Source organism: Gracilinanus agilis, chromosome 6 (assembly GCF_016433145.1).
Source record: "Gracilinanus agilis isolate LMUSP501 chromosome 6, AgileGrace, whole genome shotgun sequence".
NCBI classification, from domain to species: Eukaryota; Metazoa; Chordata; class Mammalia; order Didelphimorphia; family Didelphidae; genus Gracilinanus; species Gracilinanus agilis.
Genome location: NC_058135.1, coordinates 237,051,634 through 237,074,024, shown reverse-complemented (window position 1 = coordinate 237,074,024; position 22,391 = coordinate 237,051,634). Strand labels below are relative to the sequence as shown.

Here is a 22,391-nt window from a genome sequence, read left to right as displayed (position 1 = left end):
AATATAGTGTTCCTCTAGATGAATTTAAAACTTTTTAAAATTATATTAAGTAACACTTAATAAAGTTTGGTAATGTATTGAGTAATTAAATTAAGTATTATTATTCTTATTATGTTGGCATGACCTACTCATGAACAGTGAATGTTTCTCTGGTTACTTGTCTTTATTTCTGTAAAGAGTGTTTTGTAGTTGTATTTATATAATTCCTGGGTGTGTGTTTTGGTAAGTAGCAGTCTTTTCAAATCTCAACCAAGTTACAGAATTGGAATCCTAGTTTTAGAACTAGAAGGATCCTTTCCATGTTAGTCCAGTTCTTTAATTTTATAGTTGATTACCAGAGATCAATAGTGATAATATTTAATAATCCAAGAAGAGTGTCCTCTGCCATGTTCTTTCACCTTATTTACAAGGCCTGGCTCAGAATGAATTTAGTTTCAAGAATTAAATCTGGGTGGGGGGGCGGAGAGAATTTAGAACTCAAAAGTTTTTTAAATGAATGTTAAATTTTTAAAAAATGTAATTGGAAAGAACTATAGGAATAGAAACATAGAAGAAAAACTGCTTGATCACATGGTTTGATGGAGATATGATTGGGGATACAGACTCTAAGCAATCACTCCAGTGCAAATATCAACAATTTGGAAATAGGTCTTGATCAATGACACATGTAAAAACCCAGTGGTATTGCGCATTGGCTATGTCAGGGGGTTGGAAGGAGGGGAGGGAAAGAACATGAATCATGTAACCATGGAAAAATATTTTAAATTAATTGATTAAACAAACAAAAATAGATAAATATGTGATTGGGAAATATTTAATAAATTTAAAATATATGCATATTTTAAAAATCTAATCCATTTTCAAAAGACAAATGTTTGCTACCACTATTGAAAGGATTTTCTTTCTTTTTAAACATTTTTTAAAATTTTTATTTAGAATATTTTCCCATGGTTACATGATTCATAACCCCCTCTCCCCCTGCCCTTTCTTTTCCTTTCCTCTCCCAAGCCGAAAAACAGTTCCACTGAGTTATACGTGTATCAATATTGAGGGGATTTTCAAGAGAAGGTACTGTAACTCTGAGAGCCCATCCAGTTCTTTTAAAAATGGTTTTGTGTAATGGTGGCGTTATGGGAATGAATGGCAGCCTTTGGCAAATAGGCAGCTATGTGGGGTAATGGATGGGGGTCCCTCAGCTGTAGTGTCCAAGGCCAGATTTGAACTCAAGAGGATGGAGTCTTCCTAGGTCCAGGCCAGGTTCTCTATCCATTGTACTACCTAGCTATTCTACATTAATGCTAGCTACTGTAATTTTTAGTATTAGCCTGCCAAATAACGTTTTTCTTTGTGTTTAGCTTAAAGGTTTTCTTGATCTTTCTCCATCCTTTCTCCCTATGCCACCCCCACTGAAATCTCCCTTATAAGAAGGAGCAACAATCAGAACAATCCATTTCAGAGCCTATGTCTAATGGGTATCCCATTCTGCCTTCCACGGAATAGAGAAAAGTGGGCTTCATGGTCTTTTCCCTGGGACCAAGATTGAGCCTGGCATTCCCTGCCTCTGAATCGCTTCTGTTTTCTTTGCATAGCATCATTTCTGACAAGCCAAGTCCCTTAAAGGGAGATGCCATTGTGTGGATGGGTAGTTCTGGTGGGTTCACAAACAAACAATTGCATTAGCTTTTAATCAACCCTAATCTATGTCTATAAATTGGCATAAACCTTCTGTCCAGCCTTGGGAGATAACTGGCCTCTGGCATGCTCTCTTCTCTTCCCAGTCCCAAAGGTGGGGGAATTGAGGCATTTTTTTCTCTGAAAGCTTCATAGGAAGTATTAAGGTAGCTGGGATCTGACCACTGAGGAGGTTAATTGGTAAGGAATAAAGGATTAAATTCCTGATTTATGAAGTGGGAAGCTCTTAGAAGGTCAGGAAATGTGCCCTCCATTGGGTCTGTATCTACCATTTTGCCTTATACTTATGGGTCGGTTGGTTTTCAGTTCTAGGAGATCCAGACTCTGGTCCAGTTGGGAGATTGGACCTACAATTGGGAGAAGACCCAGAGCGATGAGTCCAAAGGTTCTGAGACCATTGGGTCAATGACCAGAGCTCTCACCCAGGCAGGCTGCTTCTGACCTGGATTTGTGCTGGAGAGTCTCCCAAGAACTTCTCTCCTAGGCTAAAAAAGAGCTAATAGCTCTGTAATTGCTACCATCTATATACCACTTTCTATTTGCCAGGTTCTCTCCAAGGCTTTATATCCCATTTAATCCTCTTCTCTCTAAGGCTTTACTATCTCATTTGATTCTCACAACAACCTTATAAGGTAGATACTATTTTTATTTCTTTTTATAAATGAGAAGACCAAGGCAAACAGAGGTTGTATGACTTGCCCAGCTAGGAACTTTCTGAATCTAGATTGGAACTCAGGTCTTCCTGACTCTGGACCTGAGTTCCAGCCTAGCTTCAGAAAGCCCAGTGCTGTATCCACCACCTAGATGCCTATGTTAATGTTATCCCCATTTTAAAAATAAGGAGACTGAAGCAGGCCCAGGGTTCCACAGCTAGTAATGGATTTGAATTCCCATCTTCCTGACTCCAAACCTGGCACTCTAACCACTGCACCATCTAGTAGCTCCCTTCAACTCTCCAGGTGTGATAGCAGGTAACTTTTCTGTGGATCTTCAGTTTAAAATATTTTAGGCTGATTCCAAATCCCCAAGTGCCTTCAGGTCTCCAGCCCCAAAGCTTGCTGCTGGTTTCCAAGTTTTCCACCCCAAAGCTTGCTGCTGGTTTCCAGGTTTTCCACCCCAAAGCTTGCTGCTGGTTTCCAGGTTTTCCACCCCAAAGCTTGCTGCTGGTTTCCAGGTTTTCCGCTCGGCACGTGGTAGGCACTTGTTGAATGGAATTTAAAGACTCCAGAGCTTGGATGATGGAGAGAGAAGGGACCCAGTCCAATATGGACCAGACTGGACACAGCTTCTTATTTCTTGAAGAGTGGAGCATGACCCTTCTCCTGGGGCTGTCCAGCACAGAATGCACCACTGTTCCTTTCTCTCTCTTCCTTTCTCTGCATGAGAATGAATGAATGAATGAATGAAAATTGAATTAAAAATCAGATCCTGCCTTGATGCTTTCTTTAGCTCCTGCCCCTAGAGTTGCAAGAGCTCACCTTGTGACATCACAGACAATTATCAATTGTCAGAGCAGCTGTGATGTCACAGATGGAGGATTATGACTTTCCCGGGGCAAAGAGAACTCCTCACTTGGGAACAAAGAACGCATTTTCATGCAGATTTGCATTCAGGGCTTTGTCCAGGTTCCCAGCTCCTGGAGAGTGATGAATTGGAACTTCTGGATGCTTCCCTAGCCTAGGAATCCCCCTGCTGTCCAGCCTGCCTCAGGACAGTCTTTAGGTTTTATTCATGAGCCCAGACTTGAATGGAGATGGAGCACTTCAGCTGAGTTCAGAAGTGAGACTGAGGACCACAGGGGTGGGAGAGCTGCACTGTGCCTCTTTCTCTAGCCAGGAGGGAAGGAAATGGTTCTGGTCTGGAGCCTGGCTGCAGGAAGGGAGGCTTGTACCTGCCAACCACACTTCTAAAGAGATGAGCCTGCTGTCCCTTAGAGCCTGCAGATCCTGGGAAAACCCATTTGGCTCATGGCTCAGGAACCTCGAAACACCTGTTGCTGCCAAGTAGCGTCTGAAAGGTTAAAAGAGAGAGGAAAGTCTGTCTCAGTGGTGGATCCCCACCCATCCCCATAAAAAAAAAAAAGAGCTAGATACAGATCAGTGACTGACGGATAAAATCTGCCCCTTCTCCCCATCTCAACCAGACATAGCAGCTCTAGCGTTTGTAGAAAAAGTGTTTAACCTTAATCTGTGAGTCTCTATTCTTAGGTAGGAGGAGGAAGATAATCTAAGAAATAGAAATGGGGAAGAAAGGGTAGTCCTTCATTGGTGTTGCAGCTCCTCTGGCCCTGCAGGAAAATAAAAATTCTGCCATTGGGGGTGGGGAGGGGAGAACAGGAAAAGGATGTCCTGGTATTGGACTCTGACAGTGACTCCCAATTATAGCTGTTCTTCACTTCAATCCATGGTTTTTTTTTCTCTTTGTTTCCTTCCAAAGTTGGGATAGAGGGTGGTGGTTGTTATCACTGAAAATAAATGTTGGACTCTGGAATCCAAAGGCTTGCAAATTGTAAAATGGTGAGAGAACCCACAGGAGCCAGCCCTTCCCTATTTTCTGCTGGGGACCCTGCCAGGTATCCATCTCTTTATGCTTTTTACAATCCAGAATGAAGGAGCCCAAGGCTCACACTTCCATCCCAGCTCAGAACCACTTGGTTTATGATCTTAGTTATTCCATTTTTTTTAATGGAGCTTGGCTTGGTAGTAGGTAAGAATTTGAAACTGTGGGTTTATTTTTCTCCCCTCTCTTTTCTCCTCCCCTTTATTCTCAAGCCCTCTTCTTTCCTCTCCTCTTCTTCCCTTCTAGCTCTGGCAGTCTTGCAATGATTTCTTGATTTGCCAGGAACTGACCGAGGGGTTTTCCTAATTGCAACTAAAAGCAAAGCCATACCAGGCTACATCGGGTGGTTCCATTATCCATTCTGAATTTGAATCTAGCCTTTGGGTGTCAGAGAGGTGGTAATAATGGACTTTCAGTTAGGAAGCCTTGGGGGAGACAGGAATTAAATGAAATACCCTCCTCTCCCCCATTACACCAGTGTTGTGTATCAGTCTTACTCCATTCCTTTGTTGACGTTTTCAGCAGTTTATCTCTCTTGAAGAGTGAAGGCTTAGCATCTCTTGGGTGGTGGCCAAATGATGTCATAGGAGATTTAGAGCTGGCCTTCTTTTAGAGGACCACAAGGAGCCAGCAGGCAGATGGTAGCATCATTGCAGATCTGTGCAGAATTTAAGATCTTCCTTGTAAATATATTGGAGCTGTTCTTTTGGGAGGCAGGATTAGAAGAAGGAGAAGCTCACTTGGAGCTGAGGGCACAAGGCATTTATAAGCAGACAAATGCTGTCATCTCAGAAATCAATTGGTAAGCCTCCTTCAAATCCATCAGTATCTGTTAAGAGAGTTTCCATGAGAGTGAAAACCAATAATGGGGCTTGTAACTCTAGAGGAACATTTGCTGTTGAGATGGAGGCTATGGGAAAGAGGGTATTGTTTGAAGTTTTCCAGGATGAGATCATTGTCTCATGGACAGTTCTAGGCTGAGGTCAAGCTCTGACTTTGAGTGGTGGTCTTTTATGAATGGGGACTCTTTCCAAGAATGACCTTTACCACAGCATCACTAGGAGTGCTGAAGTTTTTAATGTCTCTAAAACAAGGATCAGATATTTACTGCAAGTCTACTATGGATAAAACCACCGGTAGGTAGTTATTGGAATATAAATGTAAGTAGGGATTGGTCAGGGTCAGGAGGAGACTACAGTTGAGCTGAAGAGTTCCTTAATCAGATTTACAAAATTATAGAGTGAGTCATGGTTAGTGCCTGATCAATTTGAAGACTTTTGAAGTTAAAAAAATGGGATGCTGTGAACTCAGTGATTATCTGACTGGAGTCAGCTCCTTTTCTATGTGGTCTCTAGGAATTTTCAGCTTTTAAGGATTTCATCTTCCATAGTAAAGGTAGGGTGGAGATTCTTTTTTTCCCCAAATTTTTAAACATTTATTTATTTGTTTGTTTGTTTAGGGTGTTTTTCCATAGTTACATGAGTCGTGTTCTTTCCCTCCCCTCTACCCACCCCACTCTTGTAGCCAATGAATAATTCCGCTGGGTTTTACATGTGTCATTGATCAAGACCTATTTCTATTTTATTAGTATTTACACTAGGGTGATTGTTTAGAGCCTACATCCCCAATCATATCCCCATCTACTCATGTGATCAAACAAATGTTTTTCTTCTGTGTTTCTATTCCCAAAATTCTTTCTCTGGATGTAGATAGTGCTCTTTCTCATAAGTCCCTCAGAATTGTCCTGGGTCATTGCATTGCTGCTAGTAGAGAAGTCCCTTATATTTGATTGTACCACAGTGTATCAGTCTCTGTGTACAATGTTCTCCTGGTTCTGCTTCTTTCACTCTGCATCAATTCCTGGAGGTTGTCCCAGTTCACATGGAATTCCTCCAGTTCATTATTCCTTTTAGCACAATAGTATTCCATCACCAACAGATACCACCATTTGTTCAGCCATTCCACAATCGAAGGGCATTAGAGTAGAGATTCTTTCCTTGCTCCTTCTAACCAGGAGCAGTAAAGAAAACTGAAGGGCACAACCTGGGAGACAAGTTCAAGGAGATTCACTGTTCTTAAATTCCCACCTACTTTGTGTTGTCATGGTCAGTCATTTCAGTCACGTCTGACTCTGTTACCTCATTTTGGGGGCTTCATGGCAAAGATATTGGAGTGGTTTGACATTTCCTTCTCCAACTTATTTTACAGACAAGGAAGCTGAGGCATACAGAGTTGGTTAAGTGACTTGCCCAGGGACTCACAGCCAATAAATATCTGAGTTCAGGTGTGAATTCAGGTCTTTCTGACTCCAGACTTGGCATTCTACCCACTGTGCCACCTTGCTGCCCTCTACTTTGTAAATTTGAATTCCCTGGGCAGTATGATCTTGAAATCTAGCCTTCCAGCAAAGAAGAGAGATTTCCTGGTTAGTTCAAGCTTTGAGTAATTTGCCTTATGCATGAGTAACTTCAAAAATTTGAGAGTTTGGGCTTCAGAGCTTCCAGAGAAAATCTGGAGAGATTTGCTGCTCTTTAGAGAAAGAAGAAGACAATTCACATGGTGCCCTGACTGTACACTAGTGAGACTTTGTATGCCCTTAGATGACCAAGAAACTACATCAGAGAAAAAGGGGCTTTTCGCATCTTTGGACCACTTTGTCTCTGCTTAGGAAACACTATAAAAACTGTAACTCTGTTACAGGAGGGAAGGAAGAGGGACCGATCTAACCCGACTTGTGAGGACACATTGATAGGTATTAGACCTTTTATACCTATATATGTCTAACAATAAATAAACCACTGCTGGACTCAGGGGCCAGGAGACTGAACCCATCAAACATGGGAGAGCTTGGCAAGGATGAGGCTCCCCATTCCCACACTCTTCAGCTTATTATATTTCCCCACTCTGACATCACAAACAAAATTACTTCTCTCTTTACTTAATTCTTTCCTTATACCTTGATTTTGCCCCATGTCTAGGATCTCCCTAAAGGAGAAAGTTAAAAAAACAAAACAAAACATTGTGAATCAAATATAAGAGAGATTTTTATTTACTCCTTGCAAAATAAGTGCTAAAAAAAAAAAATAGAACCTCACAAGACACGTTGACAAGATTTAAGCAATCAGTAACTTAAAATGATTGTTACACGGTCTGCTGAGATCTTGAGTCATAAACACTGAGATAGGAAGTGCTGACTAGGTCTTGTTAGCATTTCACTTCACTTCTACACTGTGCAATGAACCTCCGCCAGTTTAGGGGAGGACTTGTGCTCATCCTCCAACTGGTTTACTGTTTTCTTCTCCCCAAAACCCTGAAATAGTTGCCAAGTATGTCTCCCCTTGTTGCCAGTCATTTCTGATCACTGTATCCAAGTCTTCTGAACCTATCAGACTCACAGGTGGCCTCCAAGGCTGGACATGTCCACCCCGAATTAATTCAGTATTCCTTCCCCTAAGATGGAAAAAGAGCCAATGTATGATGCAGTCCTGAACCCAGGATCTGGCTCACTTAGGACAGGACATGGTGGGCTTTGGCTACCATATGCTGAAGCCTGTCTTCTTTTCTACCTCCGCTCCCTCCAGCACTCCAGAGCAGTTTAATGAAATAACAATCATGAAAAGCAATAATTTGCCACAAGCGAGAGTCAAAAGAAGAGAAAGCTCAGTATAGAGTCATTCCCTAATTTAAAAATCCTTTCAATAATTGGCTCTTCTAATCAGTGACCATTAAGGGGAGCACCAGGCCCCCCAAATGATGAGCCACGTGTGTATACAGGCTGCTTCTCTGGCTGGACTGTTAGTTCCTTATGGGCAGGGACTTTGTTTTTGTTTTTGTTTTTATCTTTGTTTTTGTCTTTGTCTTTGTTTTTCCAGTGTCTAGCACTGGGCATCAAACATAACTGGTACCTCATGTTTCTTGGACAACTAGGTAGTGCAGTGGATAGAATGCTAGGCCTGGACTCGGGAAGACCTGAATTCATATCCAGCCTCAAATAGGTGACCCTGGGAAAATCACTTTCCACATTTGTAAAGTGAACTGGAAAAGGAAATGGTAAAACACTTTAGAATCTTTGCCAAGAAAACCCCAAATGGGGTCACAAAGAATCAGATATGACTGAAACAACTGAACAATAACCATGTCTCTTGATAGATTTTATTTTTAAAATAGGAATTCAACAAATATAGTAGAGGAGAAAATAAATTCTAGGTGTAGGGATGATGGTATGACTCTAAAGGAGGGAAAGTGGGAGAGCTCAAGAAGTCTAAAGGGATTTGTAAGATCCATTAGCCTGACATTTTAAAAAAACCCTTCCCTTCTATCTTAGAATCAATCGTGAGATATGTGTGTGTGTGTGTGTGTGTGTGTGTGTATTTAAACCCTTGCCTTCTATCTTAGAATCAATACTGTTTATTGGTTCCAAGGAAGTTGGCTCAAGGGATATGAAGTTCTCAGGAAGGAAGTTCTTTTTTAATGTTTTTTTTTCATGTGGCAACAATTTTTGCTAATTGTTTTTTGGTCATTTAAAATTCAGATTTTCTCCTTCCCCTCCCCCAGGTGGTGAAGAGTCTGATAGAGGTTATACCCATATTTTCATATTTTACATATTTCCATTTTGCTCATGTCATGATAGAAGACACATATCATACATACAATAGAAATCTCAGGAAGGATAAATAATGGAAGATGGCATATCTTGATCTGCACTCATTTCAAGAAGGAAATTCTGAAGACATAAGTGGAGATGATCCCCATGAAAACGGGGGGAAAAGAGCTTCCTCAAAGAAACCTATGTTGAAGTAATACAATGATCCAGGACAATTCTGAGGACTTATGAAAAGAATACTATCCACCTCCAGAGCTTTTATTTGGGTATATGTTTTGGGCTTTTATGAGATTATTCACTTACAAAAATTAATAATATGGAAATGTTTTCCATAATAATACATGTATAACCCAGAAAATAAAAATAAAAACAGAGAAAAAAGAAACATCTGTTGATTACATAGGACTTAACACATTTGCATTTTATCAAAACAAATATAGAGGAGAAAAGGGCCAATAATTGCAGGTGAGCACATAAGAGGAGTCTACCATACTGAAAATTGTCAGAAACAAAGCTAGGATGGGTTGGACATGGTACTCATTGCCAAGGATGACGCCAATAGAGTTTTGGTTTGTGTAGGGTATGTTGGAGAGAAAAGGAGAATCAGAGAGAAGATTTGGATAAATGGAATGACATTGGATGGTGAGGAAGCTGGCTTCTCATTTCTTGCTGTGTTTTCTGGGTTTCCTTCCAAGAAGAATGATTGTTGGACTGAGAAAGATAGGACAAAAATGGGTAGGAGGGGATAGCAAGACAATAGATGTAAAGAAAATATCTGGCAGCATCTTGCTGCCCTCGCTGAGTCCAAGTCCCCAGGCTGGAAACACACACGCTGCGTCCTCGAGGACCCAAAAAACTGGCAACTGTGGTTGCTGACTCATGTCAGCGATCTCCGAAAGTTCTTGGAGAGGGAAAGGTATTGTAGGACCAGATCTAGGCAAATATTATCCCAATTCTCCAAAGGGAAAAGAGGGCTTGGGCTGCAGACTCCAGATGAGCTTCTACTCTTGATGAAATCCTCGACCACTTTATTAAAGGGATGCTTTGTGAAGAATTAAGAAAGAGTGGTTGAGATCACTGAAAATCAGCACAGCTTCATCAAGGAAAGACCATGCCAGGATTCCATTTGTTTGTCCATGTAAGGATGCTTTAGAAGGACAGTGTGCCGAGATTTCAGCCAAGTATTTCAACTTGTGTTTGTGGGGGAAATGGAGGACTCTGAGCTGAAGGATAGAACATTTGGGGAGATCTGGAATTAATTGAGTATTTGGACCCAAAGAGTAGTTGTTAATGGATTGATGTCAGCTAGGAGGGAGGTCTTTAGTGGAGAGCTGTGGCCCATGGCCCAGTGTTGTTCGACATTTTTTATCAACAACTTGGATGAAGGTATAAATGTCATGCTTATCAAATTTGAAACCAACACATACTTTGCAGGAATAGCTAATGGATCAGATGACAGAGGCCAGATAGATCCCAGAAAAGGTCTGTATAGCCTAGGCAACAAACAGGCAAGCAATAAACATTTATGACGTGCCAAGACTCATTCTTTGGGGTTCAAATCTGACTTCAGACACTTACTAGCTTTGGGACCTTGTGAAAGCCACTTAGCCTTTTTTGCCTCAGTTTCTTCCTACATAAAATGAGCTGGAGAAGGAAATGGTAAATCACTCTAATATCTTTGCCAAGAAAACCCAAGATGGGGTACATGGCTGAAATGACTGAATAATGGTATATGCCAAACCAAGCTCTGAAGATATAAATATGAGCAAAAAGAAAGATGGCCCCTGGCCTCAAGAGGTTTGTATTCTAGTTGGTAATAAAAGGGAGCTAAAAAGCAAGGAGAAGAGGGAAAGAGAAGGCATCTGCACAAAAAATGGTGGTAAAGACTAGGAAGAGTGAGAAGGTAGGGAATGAAGCTCAGCCAACCTTGGGTTGTTTCTAAAATGGAAGCCTCCTGGAAGGAACTCACTAATGAGAGATCTAAAGATGTTCCAGGATGAGAAAGCAGCTGAGAAGCTGGTGAAATGTGAGAAAGTCAGACCAGGCTAGAATGATAGGCCCAGTTGGCGGTGTTGAATCTTAACAACAAAATTTGAAGTCCTACATTTAGATTCTAAAAAACAACTTCCCAGTTACTGAGACAGGAAGGAGTGTGGCGAGTCAACAATTTGTCAGAGAAATGATGTTGGAGCAGGGTGGTTGGTGCATTTAATAGTCTATAAGCTCATCGTGAGTCAGTAGGGTAACCTAGTCAAAAAAAAAGTAAATGCTGCTGTAGCCAACATTAAGAAAAGTCCAGAGTTAAAAAGGGGGTTGTATTAATTCCTTTAGATCCTGCCCAATATGTCATGAAAGGATTATTTGAAGAGATTGGAGATATTTAGATTGGGGCAAAGGAGACTTAGATGATACGATAGCCTTCTTTGAGGACTTTAAGGACTATCATGTGGCAGAAGGATTAAATTAATTCAATGTGGCCCCAGAAGTCAGAACTAGGAATAGTGATTGAGAGTTCCAGAGGTTTGATATAAGAAAAAAGCTACCTACCAGTAGAATGGACTACCCAGGACATAGAGGACATTGGACATCTTTGAAAAAAGGATGGATGGGTATTTTGGAGAGATGTTGTAGAAGAGAGTCAGATATGTACAACCTGTATCATATCACCTACTGTCTTAGGGAAGGGGTGGGTGGGAGGAAAGGAGAGAACATAGATTACAAAATGTCAGAAAACGATTATTAAAAATTGAATTGACGTAAAATTTGGGAAAAAAAATAAAAAATTAATTTTTTTAAAAAGGTACAAAAATAAAAAGAAGAGGGTTAGATCTGATGGCCTTTGAGGTTTATTCTAGGTCTTAGATTCTGTAGATTGAGATAGATTGAATATGACTACATAGAGATACATAGTCCAAACTATTACCAAGCTATTGTTGTTATTCTTTTACCAAGAAGGATAGCATGGTGCCATACTGAAGGGCCCTTGAGGACTGACAAAGAACTCTGAATTTTATTCATGAAGCAGTAGGGAGCGGTGGAAGGGTTTTGAACATGACAGGATTCATGCATAAATATATTTGTCTTGACAGCAGTATAAATTATGGTTTGGGTCAGAGAAGGAGTGGCCTTTGGAAGACCTGTTTAAAGGCTTTTGTGGTTTTCTAGGTGAATGGTCAATGAGGGTGTTGTCAGCAAGAAGATAGAAGGGATGAAAATGAGAGATATGCGGAGGGAAGGGGAACTGAAAGGACTTGAATATTAGAAGTGGGAGAGAGGGAAGAGCCAAAAATAACAGGAGGTGTTTGACCATGGGAGACTGGGTTAAGCGTTAGTATTGCTAATAAAAAAGGAGTAGATTTAGGAGGAAATTAGCTCATTTTTGAACATGTTGTTCCAAGTACGAGGGAGACATCGCAATAGAAAGCCAGTGTCAGAAAGGGCATCAAATAATGTCATTTCTTCTCTAAACTTTGTATCTCCCCTTTGCCTAGAACAATGTTCAATATTTGGGAAGTGTGTACTATTTGTTGAATTAGGAGTCATCCTCTTCTCAAAGACTTCCAATGTCCTAGGCAGCCCATTCTCCTAGTGGATAGCTTTTCCCTTATATCAAACCTCTCAATTATTGCTTCTAGTTCTCCTTTCTGGGACCACCTTGAATTAATCTAATTTGGTAATTGAGAGATAAAGAACACATCCAGCACTGCAGAGAAACCCAGGAGAAGAAGGAATATCTCCCTCTTTCTGCCATCCAAAGAGCCATTTTCCAGATTGGAGAAATAAGGCATAGAATCTTATTCAGCCCTTTAAACCAACTTTTTATCATTGCCTGGCCAAGAGAGAAGACAGCTTTTGGTAGTGGAAGTCTGCAAACCAGGGCTGGGAAACTGCCAAAAACCCAACCTGAATCCAGCCTGAGATGTTCCAGAAGAGAATGAGAAATGCATATCTCTTCAAGTCAGCCCAGGACCAGGCTAGCTCCTAAACCTTATCCATAGGGTCTTGCCTATGTATAATGTGATTGTAAGTTGTTACCAAAGCAGCTGCTCAATTAATGTTTTAGTTGACAATAAGGGAAATCTAGGTGGTGGTTTGTACTCTGTTCTTGACTTTCTCTCTCCTTTTGATCAGATTCCCTTATCTTCCTTGGGAGTCTCTCTATCATTACCAAAGGAAGCTTTACTTATCTTATGGGCATTGTCACGAAGTTTAGGTGCACTGAACAGAATAAGTTAATAAATAGACGTAGACCTGCTTGTTGAGTTAGAAGTTAATCTGAATTATGAGGCAGGTAAATAAGGGAGTTTCTATTCTATTCAGAGATAGAAGTAGAGAGAGCCAGAGACAAACAGAGAAAGATAGGAAGAGAGAGACATAGAGAGAAATAGAGAGAAAAGGAGAGATAGACAAAGACACAGAAATAGAGAGACAAGAAAGAAACAGAGACGCAGAGGGAAAAAAGAATAAGGTTGAACAAGGACAAGGGGTAGAGTTCCCAGCCTGGCATGCTGTTATGCATGTGTCTTTGATGCTGTCTTGGAAGCCCTGGGAGAGTTCTTTTGGATTAGAACTGCCCAAGAAACCCTCACCCCACTTTATGCTTATGGGAAGTGTTTAAATCCAACTTGAGGCTTCTACACAATCTGTTTTTGCTGGAAATAGAACATCTGGTAGGAGAGAAAGCTAAAAACTTAAACTTAGGTCAAAAAGTTTAATTTAGGGTTTTGTTTTGAGGTTAAGGTTGGAAAAGGAGGCATCTGGGAATGAGAGGGAGGGAGTAAAAAGGGTTTAGTGAGAAGATGGAAAGAAATCTTGAGTCTTCTGAGTTTGTTTCAACTGTCTCTTTGGTTGAGACTACGTCCTCACTGAATCCTAGAAAAGCACTGTCCAGTTACCCTTCCCAATTCTGTTCCTACCCTATCATGTCTGGTTTCACCATCAGCAGAGGTCAGTGTGATTGAAGGGCTACTCAGGTATAGGTTCCCAAGAGAATAATTGAAAAAAAAAAAGAAAGAAAGAAACAATAAGTGTGAAAAGACACATTTCAAAGAATTGCTCTTCCATGCAGAAAGGCAATTGATTGGAAAAGGACTGAAGATGAAATTAACTTTGACAGTTATTGGAAATGATGGAGAGAAACAGACTCTTGAAAATGCTTTTTGTACATGGTCATTGTTGGAGGGGCTGTGGGAAGAAGACAAGTACACTGATGCATTGTGACTAGAGTTGTGAAGTGTTCCAAATATATTGGAGATCCATTTGGAATTGGGCAAGAAAAAGTGACTGAATCAACTACATTCTTTGGTCCATTGATCCATCCCTGTATTGGGCATATACTCCAAAAAAGCTGAAGATGGAAACAAAATGTCCTGTATATAAAAAAAAGTATTCATAACAACACTCTTCATGTTAGCCAAGAAGTAAAATGGTTGCCCATCAGTTAAAGAATGACTAAAAGAACTAGATAAATATAATGGGATAGTATTGTATTGTGCAATGAGAAATGATGGATGTGAGGAATTCAAAGAAACATGGAAAGATTTGTTCCAGCTGTATAGACCAAAATGAACAGGCAACCAAGAGAAGAATGTACACTGTCATTATAATGTTACAAATGAAAAGACAAATAAAAATAAGTTGAGCCTTAATAACTGAAAAACCTAGGACCGCCCGAGAGAACAGCTAATGAAACATACCTCAGGTCCTTTCCCTTTTTCCCTCCCCAGTGGCAGAAAAACAGGTGACTATTAGGACAGAATTTTGTGTCCATTATGTCACTTGTATTGGTGGTTTTTGCTTATCAAAAATGGATTGTTACATTCTAGAGTTTGTGGTAGGGGAGAGCAAAAACTGGGAATGGTGTGGCATGTACCCTAGATTTTTGAAGAGCAAGTTTCAAAAGACTCAATGGAAGAATAACTAGGACTCCTGGAATTCTATGAGGAAAATTAGCCCTAGAGGAATAATGGGAAGCTTCCAAGAATGAAATTATGGAAGATGCAAGAAAAAGGAAGAATTTCTTCTGATGAGAAGGAAAAAAGATATTGTCTAAAGAGACCTATGTCGATGCACAGATTGTTCACCAACTCAGAATTTTTTTAAAATGTACAGAAGATGAAAGCAAAAAGAGATACAGAAGATAAATACTAAATTGTGGCATAGTTGGGAGTTCTAGGTTTCAGAATGATTTGAAATTGGTGAGGAAAGCTAAGAACAACAGAAAGGATTAAAAAACAACTGTATTTATGGAAAAGAGAGGAATCATAAGAACGATAGGTCCACTATTATGGAGAGAAAGTAGAGAGCTGTCCATTGCCTGATTCCCTACCCTGAATTCCTGAAATTCTCCCTCTCCTCTGCCTCCTGGCTTGCCTGACTCCAAGTCTCAACTAAAATCTGATTTGCAGAAAGTCTTTCCTCACTTCTCTCTGGGGTCAACTCCACTCTATCCTGTAAATATCTTGTTTTTTGTAGTATTTTTATATATTGTTTTCCACAATGGTCTGTGAGCTCTTTGGGAGAAGAGACTGCCTTTTGCTTTTATTTTGTATGCTAAGAGCTTAGCACAGTGGCTAGCACACAATGAACATTCAATAAATGCTGTTGACTTGGTTTGGAAGTCATTAGTAGCTGCAGGGAATAAAAAGATCCCTTATACAAGATAGTGCTTGAGCTAAATCTTGAAAGGAGAGACTCCAACAAGACTAAGGAAGGGTATTATAGGAATGGGAGCTCTTCGCTGCAGAGACACAGAGATGGGACAATGGTATAGTACCAAATCCTTGGAATAAAAATATGTGTGTATGACAATCCATGTCCTTAAAGAACCTACATTGAAAAAGAGAGATAGGCCACATACATGGTAGTAGTATCCAGGAAAAGGATCGATGAATTGATTCATAGGGAAATTGGTTGCCCTCTGGCTTGAAAGGGACCCAGTGGAGAATGGGAAATGCCTTTGATAGCTGGGCAAGATGGCCAGGATGGCTGGCTAGCTGAGATGAGAGGTGAAGAATGGTCTAGTCTAGGATTGGCTAGATAAGCTTAAATTCTATTGCTGCTTCTTGCCTTTCCATCACAGCGATTTCTGGATGTATCCCAACCTACCCCTTACCCTTGAAATTAAACTTTATTTTATTATATCCCTTGTGCTAAAAGGGAGGGAAAAAAGCAAAAACTACTGATATAGTGATTTATCTAACATTAATGTGACACTCTGCCCTCTTGGTCCCCGGAAGCATATCTGAATCTTTTACCGATTTTCCAGTTACTCCAGATGTGGCTTTCTATGACCAATCTTTTTCATAATGATAGCTAACATATAGTTATAAGATTTGCAAAATCCTTTAGAAATAGCTCGTCCTCACAACAACTCTGGGAGGTAGGTGCTATTATGATGCCCATTTTACAAAGGAAGAATGGAGGCAAACAGAGTTAAAGACTTGCCCAGATTCACACAGCCAATAAGTGTCTAAAGTCAGATTTAAACTCGGGTCTTCCTGACTCCATCTCCAGTGCACCAATTTTCATCCATCGTTTTATTCATTGTATAAATATACTGTTATCCTGGTCCTACTTATTTTAATCTGCACCATCAGTATATACTAATCTTCCCATCTTTCTCTGATTTCTTTTTTCTTTTAATCCCTACCTTCTCTCTTAGGATCAGTTTTGACAGAAGAGTGGCAATGGCTAGACAGTAAGGTCCAGTGCCTTTCGTAGGGTCACTCATCTAGGAAGTGTCTGAGATCAGATTTGAACCCATGTTTTCCCAACTTCAGGCTTGGAGTTCTATCCACCGTACTACCTAGCTCCCCCTAACTGTCTGATTTCCTCTTATTCCTTAATTTAAAAAAAAACCCACTATATAACAAGAGGCAATTGAAACTTGTGTCAATTCTAAGACAGAAGGTAAGAGTTTTTCAAAAATATTAAAACACGTACTACCTAGCTCCCCCTAACTGTCTGATTTCCTCTTATTCCTCAATTTAAAAAAAAACCACTATATAACAAGAGGCAATTGAAACTTGTGTCAATTCTAAGACAGAAGGTAAGAGTTTTTCAAAAATATTAAAACAAAAAACTCTACATAATAATATTCCATTATATTTTTATAGCACAAACTTATTCGTTCCCTAATTGCTGTTCCCCCAACAAAAAAAGAACATTTCTTATGCTTTGCCACTACCAAAAGTATTTATTGCCACAAAATATTTCCATGTGTGATGGACCTTTTTGTTTTTGACCTTCTTTGGGATATGTGCCCTAGAATACAATCTCAGAGTCAAAGGGTATGAGCAGTTTTGTCGCTTTTCTCACATACTTCTAAATTGTTTTCCAGAACAGTTGGATCATTTCATAGCTTTGGTATGCTTGTCTTCCCACGGCCCTTCCTCATTGACTTTTGCTGCTTTTTTGGTCCTCTGCTGATTTGCAGGGTCTGAGGTGAAACCTCACAGTTGCTTTAAGCTCCCTTTCCTATTAGCTCTATTTCAAACAGTCACTGATTGCTTGCAGCTCTCTTGAAAAATTCTTCATTCATATTTTTGAACCACTTATCTATTAATGAATTGCTCTTGGTCTTATGGTGGGAATTGGTACATCTGTATCTGGGTTAGGAGACTCTGGTCAGGGATAATTGATGCAAATTTTTTTTCCTTACTTGGAAGTTTTCTTTTCTTTTTTAAAATTCTTTCTGCATTGATTTTGTTTGTTAAGTGTAAAACCAGATAGAAATGTGTTTCAGCCAGCTCCATCTGAAGTTTAGGTAGTATCAGTGGCCAGAAACTGGGGGAAGATATAGAAACTCCTTGGAGGTGGGGGGAGTACTGTTCCCTAGAGCCTGAGCCCCAGAACTTATTTCCTAGGAAATTAAGTTTCCAAGTAGACAAACTTAAGATGTAGGAAGCTGAGTTATTCTGAGTCAAGGGACCATGGGCTGATCCCTCATGGAAAGAGAAAAGAAGAAATGGAAGGCAGCAGATGGAAGTTGGTGTGACCTATGTACAGTTGGGCGAAAGAGTTCCCAACATGACTCTAGATGTATCTTCATTGACAGGGAATAGTGAAATCCTGATGGGGGTGGGTTTTAGGCTATAATTTAAGAGGGAAAGAATCTCATGTTTTGGGTGGTTTTCTGGGGGCTTTATAAATACTTGGCATTATTCTGTGATAGGGCATCCCCTACTCCTAGGAAGCAACAATCAGAAGACTTTATGACCATCCTTAGTTAATAGTGAGCTGCCATCATTAGAGTGAAATCTACTGAAACATTGATATTAGCCTACTCTCCCCTTTCCCCAACAAAAAAGATCCTAGAAATTGAAAAGCCATCAGAGGGCATTTATTTCATATTCCCATGAATTAAAATTCTGTTTATGCTTCTGAAATCAAGAGGAACTATTTGTTTTAAGGTAATAGATGGATGATTAAGGCTTTTAGTGGTCATATATATGTGGAAATTCAGTAATATTTAACATTAATTTTATATTATTCATTCATCAAATAATTATTGAGTGAGATGAGCAAGGCTCTGTGCTAAGTGTTATGGGAGATGTAGAGGACTTGGACGTGTAGACATCCTTCTGAAGTTTACAGTTAAATAGGGGAGACAAGCCATGTTTCCTGGGATCTATAATACAAACAAGAATCTAAAAACGCGCAGGCACCACTTCAGAGTGCTTCAAATCAGATTAAAAAGAAATTGGGTGGGATAGGAAAGAAAATGAATCATGGAAATATGGGAAAATATTTTTTAAAAAGTAAAAATTTTAAATGAAAGAAAAGCAATGGAAATATTGAACAAAATAAAAATATAGTAGAACATGGATAGTATTAATATGATTTCCTAAGACAAAATGTGGCCAGCAGGAAGCCATATATACAATTTAATAGTGCTTCTTTCTATTAAAAAAAAAGTGATTGAGAGCATAGAAATATCACTTCTTTCCAGAGATTATGGAAAGATTTTTCTTGAGGAGATAACTTTCAAACAAGTCTTTAAAGGGGATGCATAGGAACTAGTTAATATTTGGCTGGGGATAGGCAATTGGAGATAAAGTAAAATGAAAAGACTTTCAAGGCAGTGGGAACATTATGAGTAAAGGCATGAGATGTAGGGAATGAGGGATGTGTTTGGAAAACAGCAAATGAGTCCAATATTTCTGGAACGTGGAGTTCACAAAAGGGAGAATAGTTGGAGATGTAATTACAGAGATTAGTTTGGACCAGGTCAAAGAGGGCCTTAAGTACCAATGAAAGGAATTTAGACTTTAATGGGTAACGAGCCATTGAAGGTCTTTGAAATGAGCAAAAGGGGGTGACATGATCAGAACTGGCATTTATAAGAAAATTGTTCTGGCAGTATTGTCTTTGACAGACTGGAAATGGACTCTCAGACCAAATTCAAGGTTATCATAATATATATTAGAGGAGGGGCATTAATTAAGGGCCTGCATGGAGGAGGAGGCGAAGTAAATAAATGGGCAGAAAGGGACACATTTGAGATATTGTAGAAATGAGAACGATGGAGTTTACTTAGCTTTTAGCATTATTGTGGGGATCAAATGAAATAATAATTATAAAGCAAGTTAGTAAGTACAGGTATCCCTTCCACATCCTGGGGGTTAGAGCAAGGCATCTTCTAGATCTGGAAATTCCACATAAATCTTTTTGGCCCTCTCTTTGTACCAGAGAAGAAATCTGAATTTTTTCTTTTTCTTTTATGGGGTGTTTACAGTACCTTATTGCAAATTTTGGCTTAAGTATTGGGTCTTAGGCCATGTGTAGGCCAGTGTTAACATTTCTAGCCTTTGGGTATCATTTGCTGGCTTTCAAGTTCTTTTCACAAACTTTAACTTTTTTCTTATTTTAACTTAAAAAAAGTATGTATATTTGTGGTATTAAAAGATTAAAATATGTTGATTTTACATAATGCTATACAATATAATAAGTATAAAATACTGTAATGCTGTATTTTATGTATTTCTGAGTTTCTAAGCTTTTTCTTTTCATCTGCTGGCTCTTGTGTATTATTTGAGACTTCAGCAAAACTTTCCCAAAATTCCAATTTAATTTCTTATGCTGACTTGCAATATGTAGAAACTGTGATGGAGAAAGCTGCTATATGGAAGCAATACCTGCGTTTGGTATTAGTAAATGCTATATAAATATTAATTATTAGTAGTATTTTTTCCTATTTGAGTCCTTGGCATGGAGGGAGGTTGTCACTAATAAGTGATAATTAGCCCTGGAGGCACTAAAGGAGAGAAGCTAATTTCCCCTTCTCCCCAGATTAAGAGCCCTGGAGCTCCTCAGAACTTTGTGTTGTCATACTTGGAGTGGATGCCTGGTAAAAAGGTTGTTTTCCAGCCTTGGGGAAAGTATCAGACATACCAGCTGCCTGCCAGGGAATCGTGCCCCTCATGCACCCTTTCTTCTTCGCAGGGACTTGGATTCACGGAGAGCCGAAATGACCATGACTGCCAACAAGAATGCCAGCATCACCCACGGAGCTGGAGGCACTAAGACACCTCGGGAGACCCTGGGCCGGTGAGTGAGGAGCCAGGGCGACGCTTGGGGAAAGGTCCTGGATTGGGATGGAGACAAAGCTAGATTGAGTTCCAGAAAGCCTGGGGAGAGCTGGCCCGGATCAGGAGGCAAGTAGAGTGCTGGGCAGCCTTATCAGGCATGCCTGTGGGCAGAAACAAGGGGGATGGGTGGCAGTTGTCCTGTGTTATCCTGTGGGTACATGCCATCTCCTGCCCTAAGATGATTTTCTAGGACCCTTCCTCACCAAGCTAGAGTAGCATAAAAGCGAACCAGCCAAGAACCCTTCTCTCCCTTAGAGATTTGGGAGATAGTGTTAGCAGCAAGCTTCTCTGTTTTATTTATTTTTTCATAAGATAATGGAAAGCCTCAGATACTTCCTAGCTGTGTGATCCTGGGCAAGTCACAAACCCCATTGCCTAGTCCTTACCACTTAGAACCAATTGATTCAAAAATGGAAGGTAAGAGTTTAAAAAAGAGAGAGAGAGAGAGGGAGGGAGTTTTATAGGACATATTAATGTCTGTTCCTCTCTCTGTTTTCTATTTTCTGCTTGTTTGAATAGGTCAGATTAGAGCTCTTGTAATTGCCTATAGAGTTGACTTCTCTAGTTGGATGTTGGGTTTGACTTTAGTTCTGCATGTCCAAAGAGAGTTGATTCATAAATGACTCCCACATTGGGAATTAGCTTTTTCTTGTTGTTTTTGGACTATGATTTCATTGATTTAAGAACTCCCACTGAGGAAGCTCCCTCAATCTAAGTAGATACTACAGCATCTAGTCTTGGAATTGTCTGGGGCCCTGAGAGGTTAAGTGATTTGCTAGGGTCACATAGCCAATACCTTTCAGAAGACAGAACTTGAACCCAGTTCTTCCTGACCCTCTTATCTAACAATGAAACCTCATCACTTTTTTTTCTGAGTGTTAGGATAGAGTTATGGAACCTATGACCCAGGCTCTGGATTTCTAAAAAGTAGCTTCAATCTCGCAGGCTCCTTGGTTCCCGCTTCTACCCTGGATTTAACCTGGAAACACTAGAATTTAGCTTGCCTTAATTCTTTAGAGAAAAGATAAAAAAGGCCCTTAGTTTCCATGAAAGCACTCAGGCTAATATAGCAGAGACCTTCTAAAACCCAGTAGGAAAAGGAAAAGACTCAACTTCACCTATAGAAACATTCAGAACAACTCTGAACCCTTTCCCTGAGATCAACCCATTTATACAGATTTACACGACTATCTTGGTTATCCTCCCTAGCCCAAGGGAAAAAGCACCTGTGCTTGTTAGAGTTAACCATCTAGCTCTTCCAGTGAGCAGCATGTCCTCTAGGGTCCTATATAGCCCTTCAGATTTCTCATGCTTCCCTGGGTTTAAAAACCTCCCCCATAAGGGAGTAAAAAACAGGGAGTGATCTAGAGTCAACTTCTGCACTCTGGGACTTACACCGTTCACATAACTCACAGTCATAGTGATGGATGAGGTCTGGGTTTTATGCCCTTCTTCATCCTGATTCTGTGTCTTGCTGTTCCTTAGTTCAAACTCGTGCTGGGTCCAGGAACTCCATCACTCCTTTGCTGCTGCTTTGGGTTTTCACTAGCCTCATTTCTTTTTTCCTTTCTCTCTCCCCTTCTCTGTCTCCCTTTGTAGTCAAAACATAATCTGAGGGGGGCAGCTAGTTTGGCTCAGTGGATGGAAAGCCAGGCTTGGAGAGGGGAGGTCCTGGCTTCAGATATTTCTTAGCTGGGTGACCCTGGGCAAGTCATTTAACCTTCATTGCTTAGCCCTTGCTGCTCTTTTGCCTTGGGACCAGTACACAGTATTGATTCTAAGACAGAAGATGAGAGTTTAAAAAACAAAACAAAACACAAGTCTGGCAGGAACAGGATTGCCCTCTTGGCTGGCAAGAAATGGGAAGAGGTCCAACTTTTTTTTGATTTTATGATCTTTGTTCCTTGTTGTATCCCAATATTCTGGGGCTATGCCCCTTTTGTCTT

General features: G+C 40.1%; 1 protein-coding gene across 1 annotated transcript in view; it reads left to right on the top strand.

The window, feature by feature from the left end:
* DENND2B (DENN domain containing 2B) overlaps positions 1–22,391 on the top strand; it is a 266,694-nt gene that overhangs the window by 177,694 nt on the left and 66,609 nt on the right. The window contains 1 exon segment of the mRNA XM_044680976.1: positions 20,300–20,404. Within this exon segment, the coding sequence (XP_044536911.1) occupies positions 20,325–20,404 (80 nt within the window). The 5' untranslated portion in view covers positions 20,300–20,324.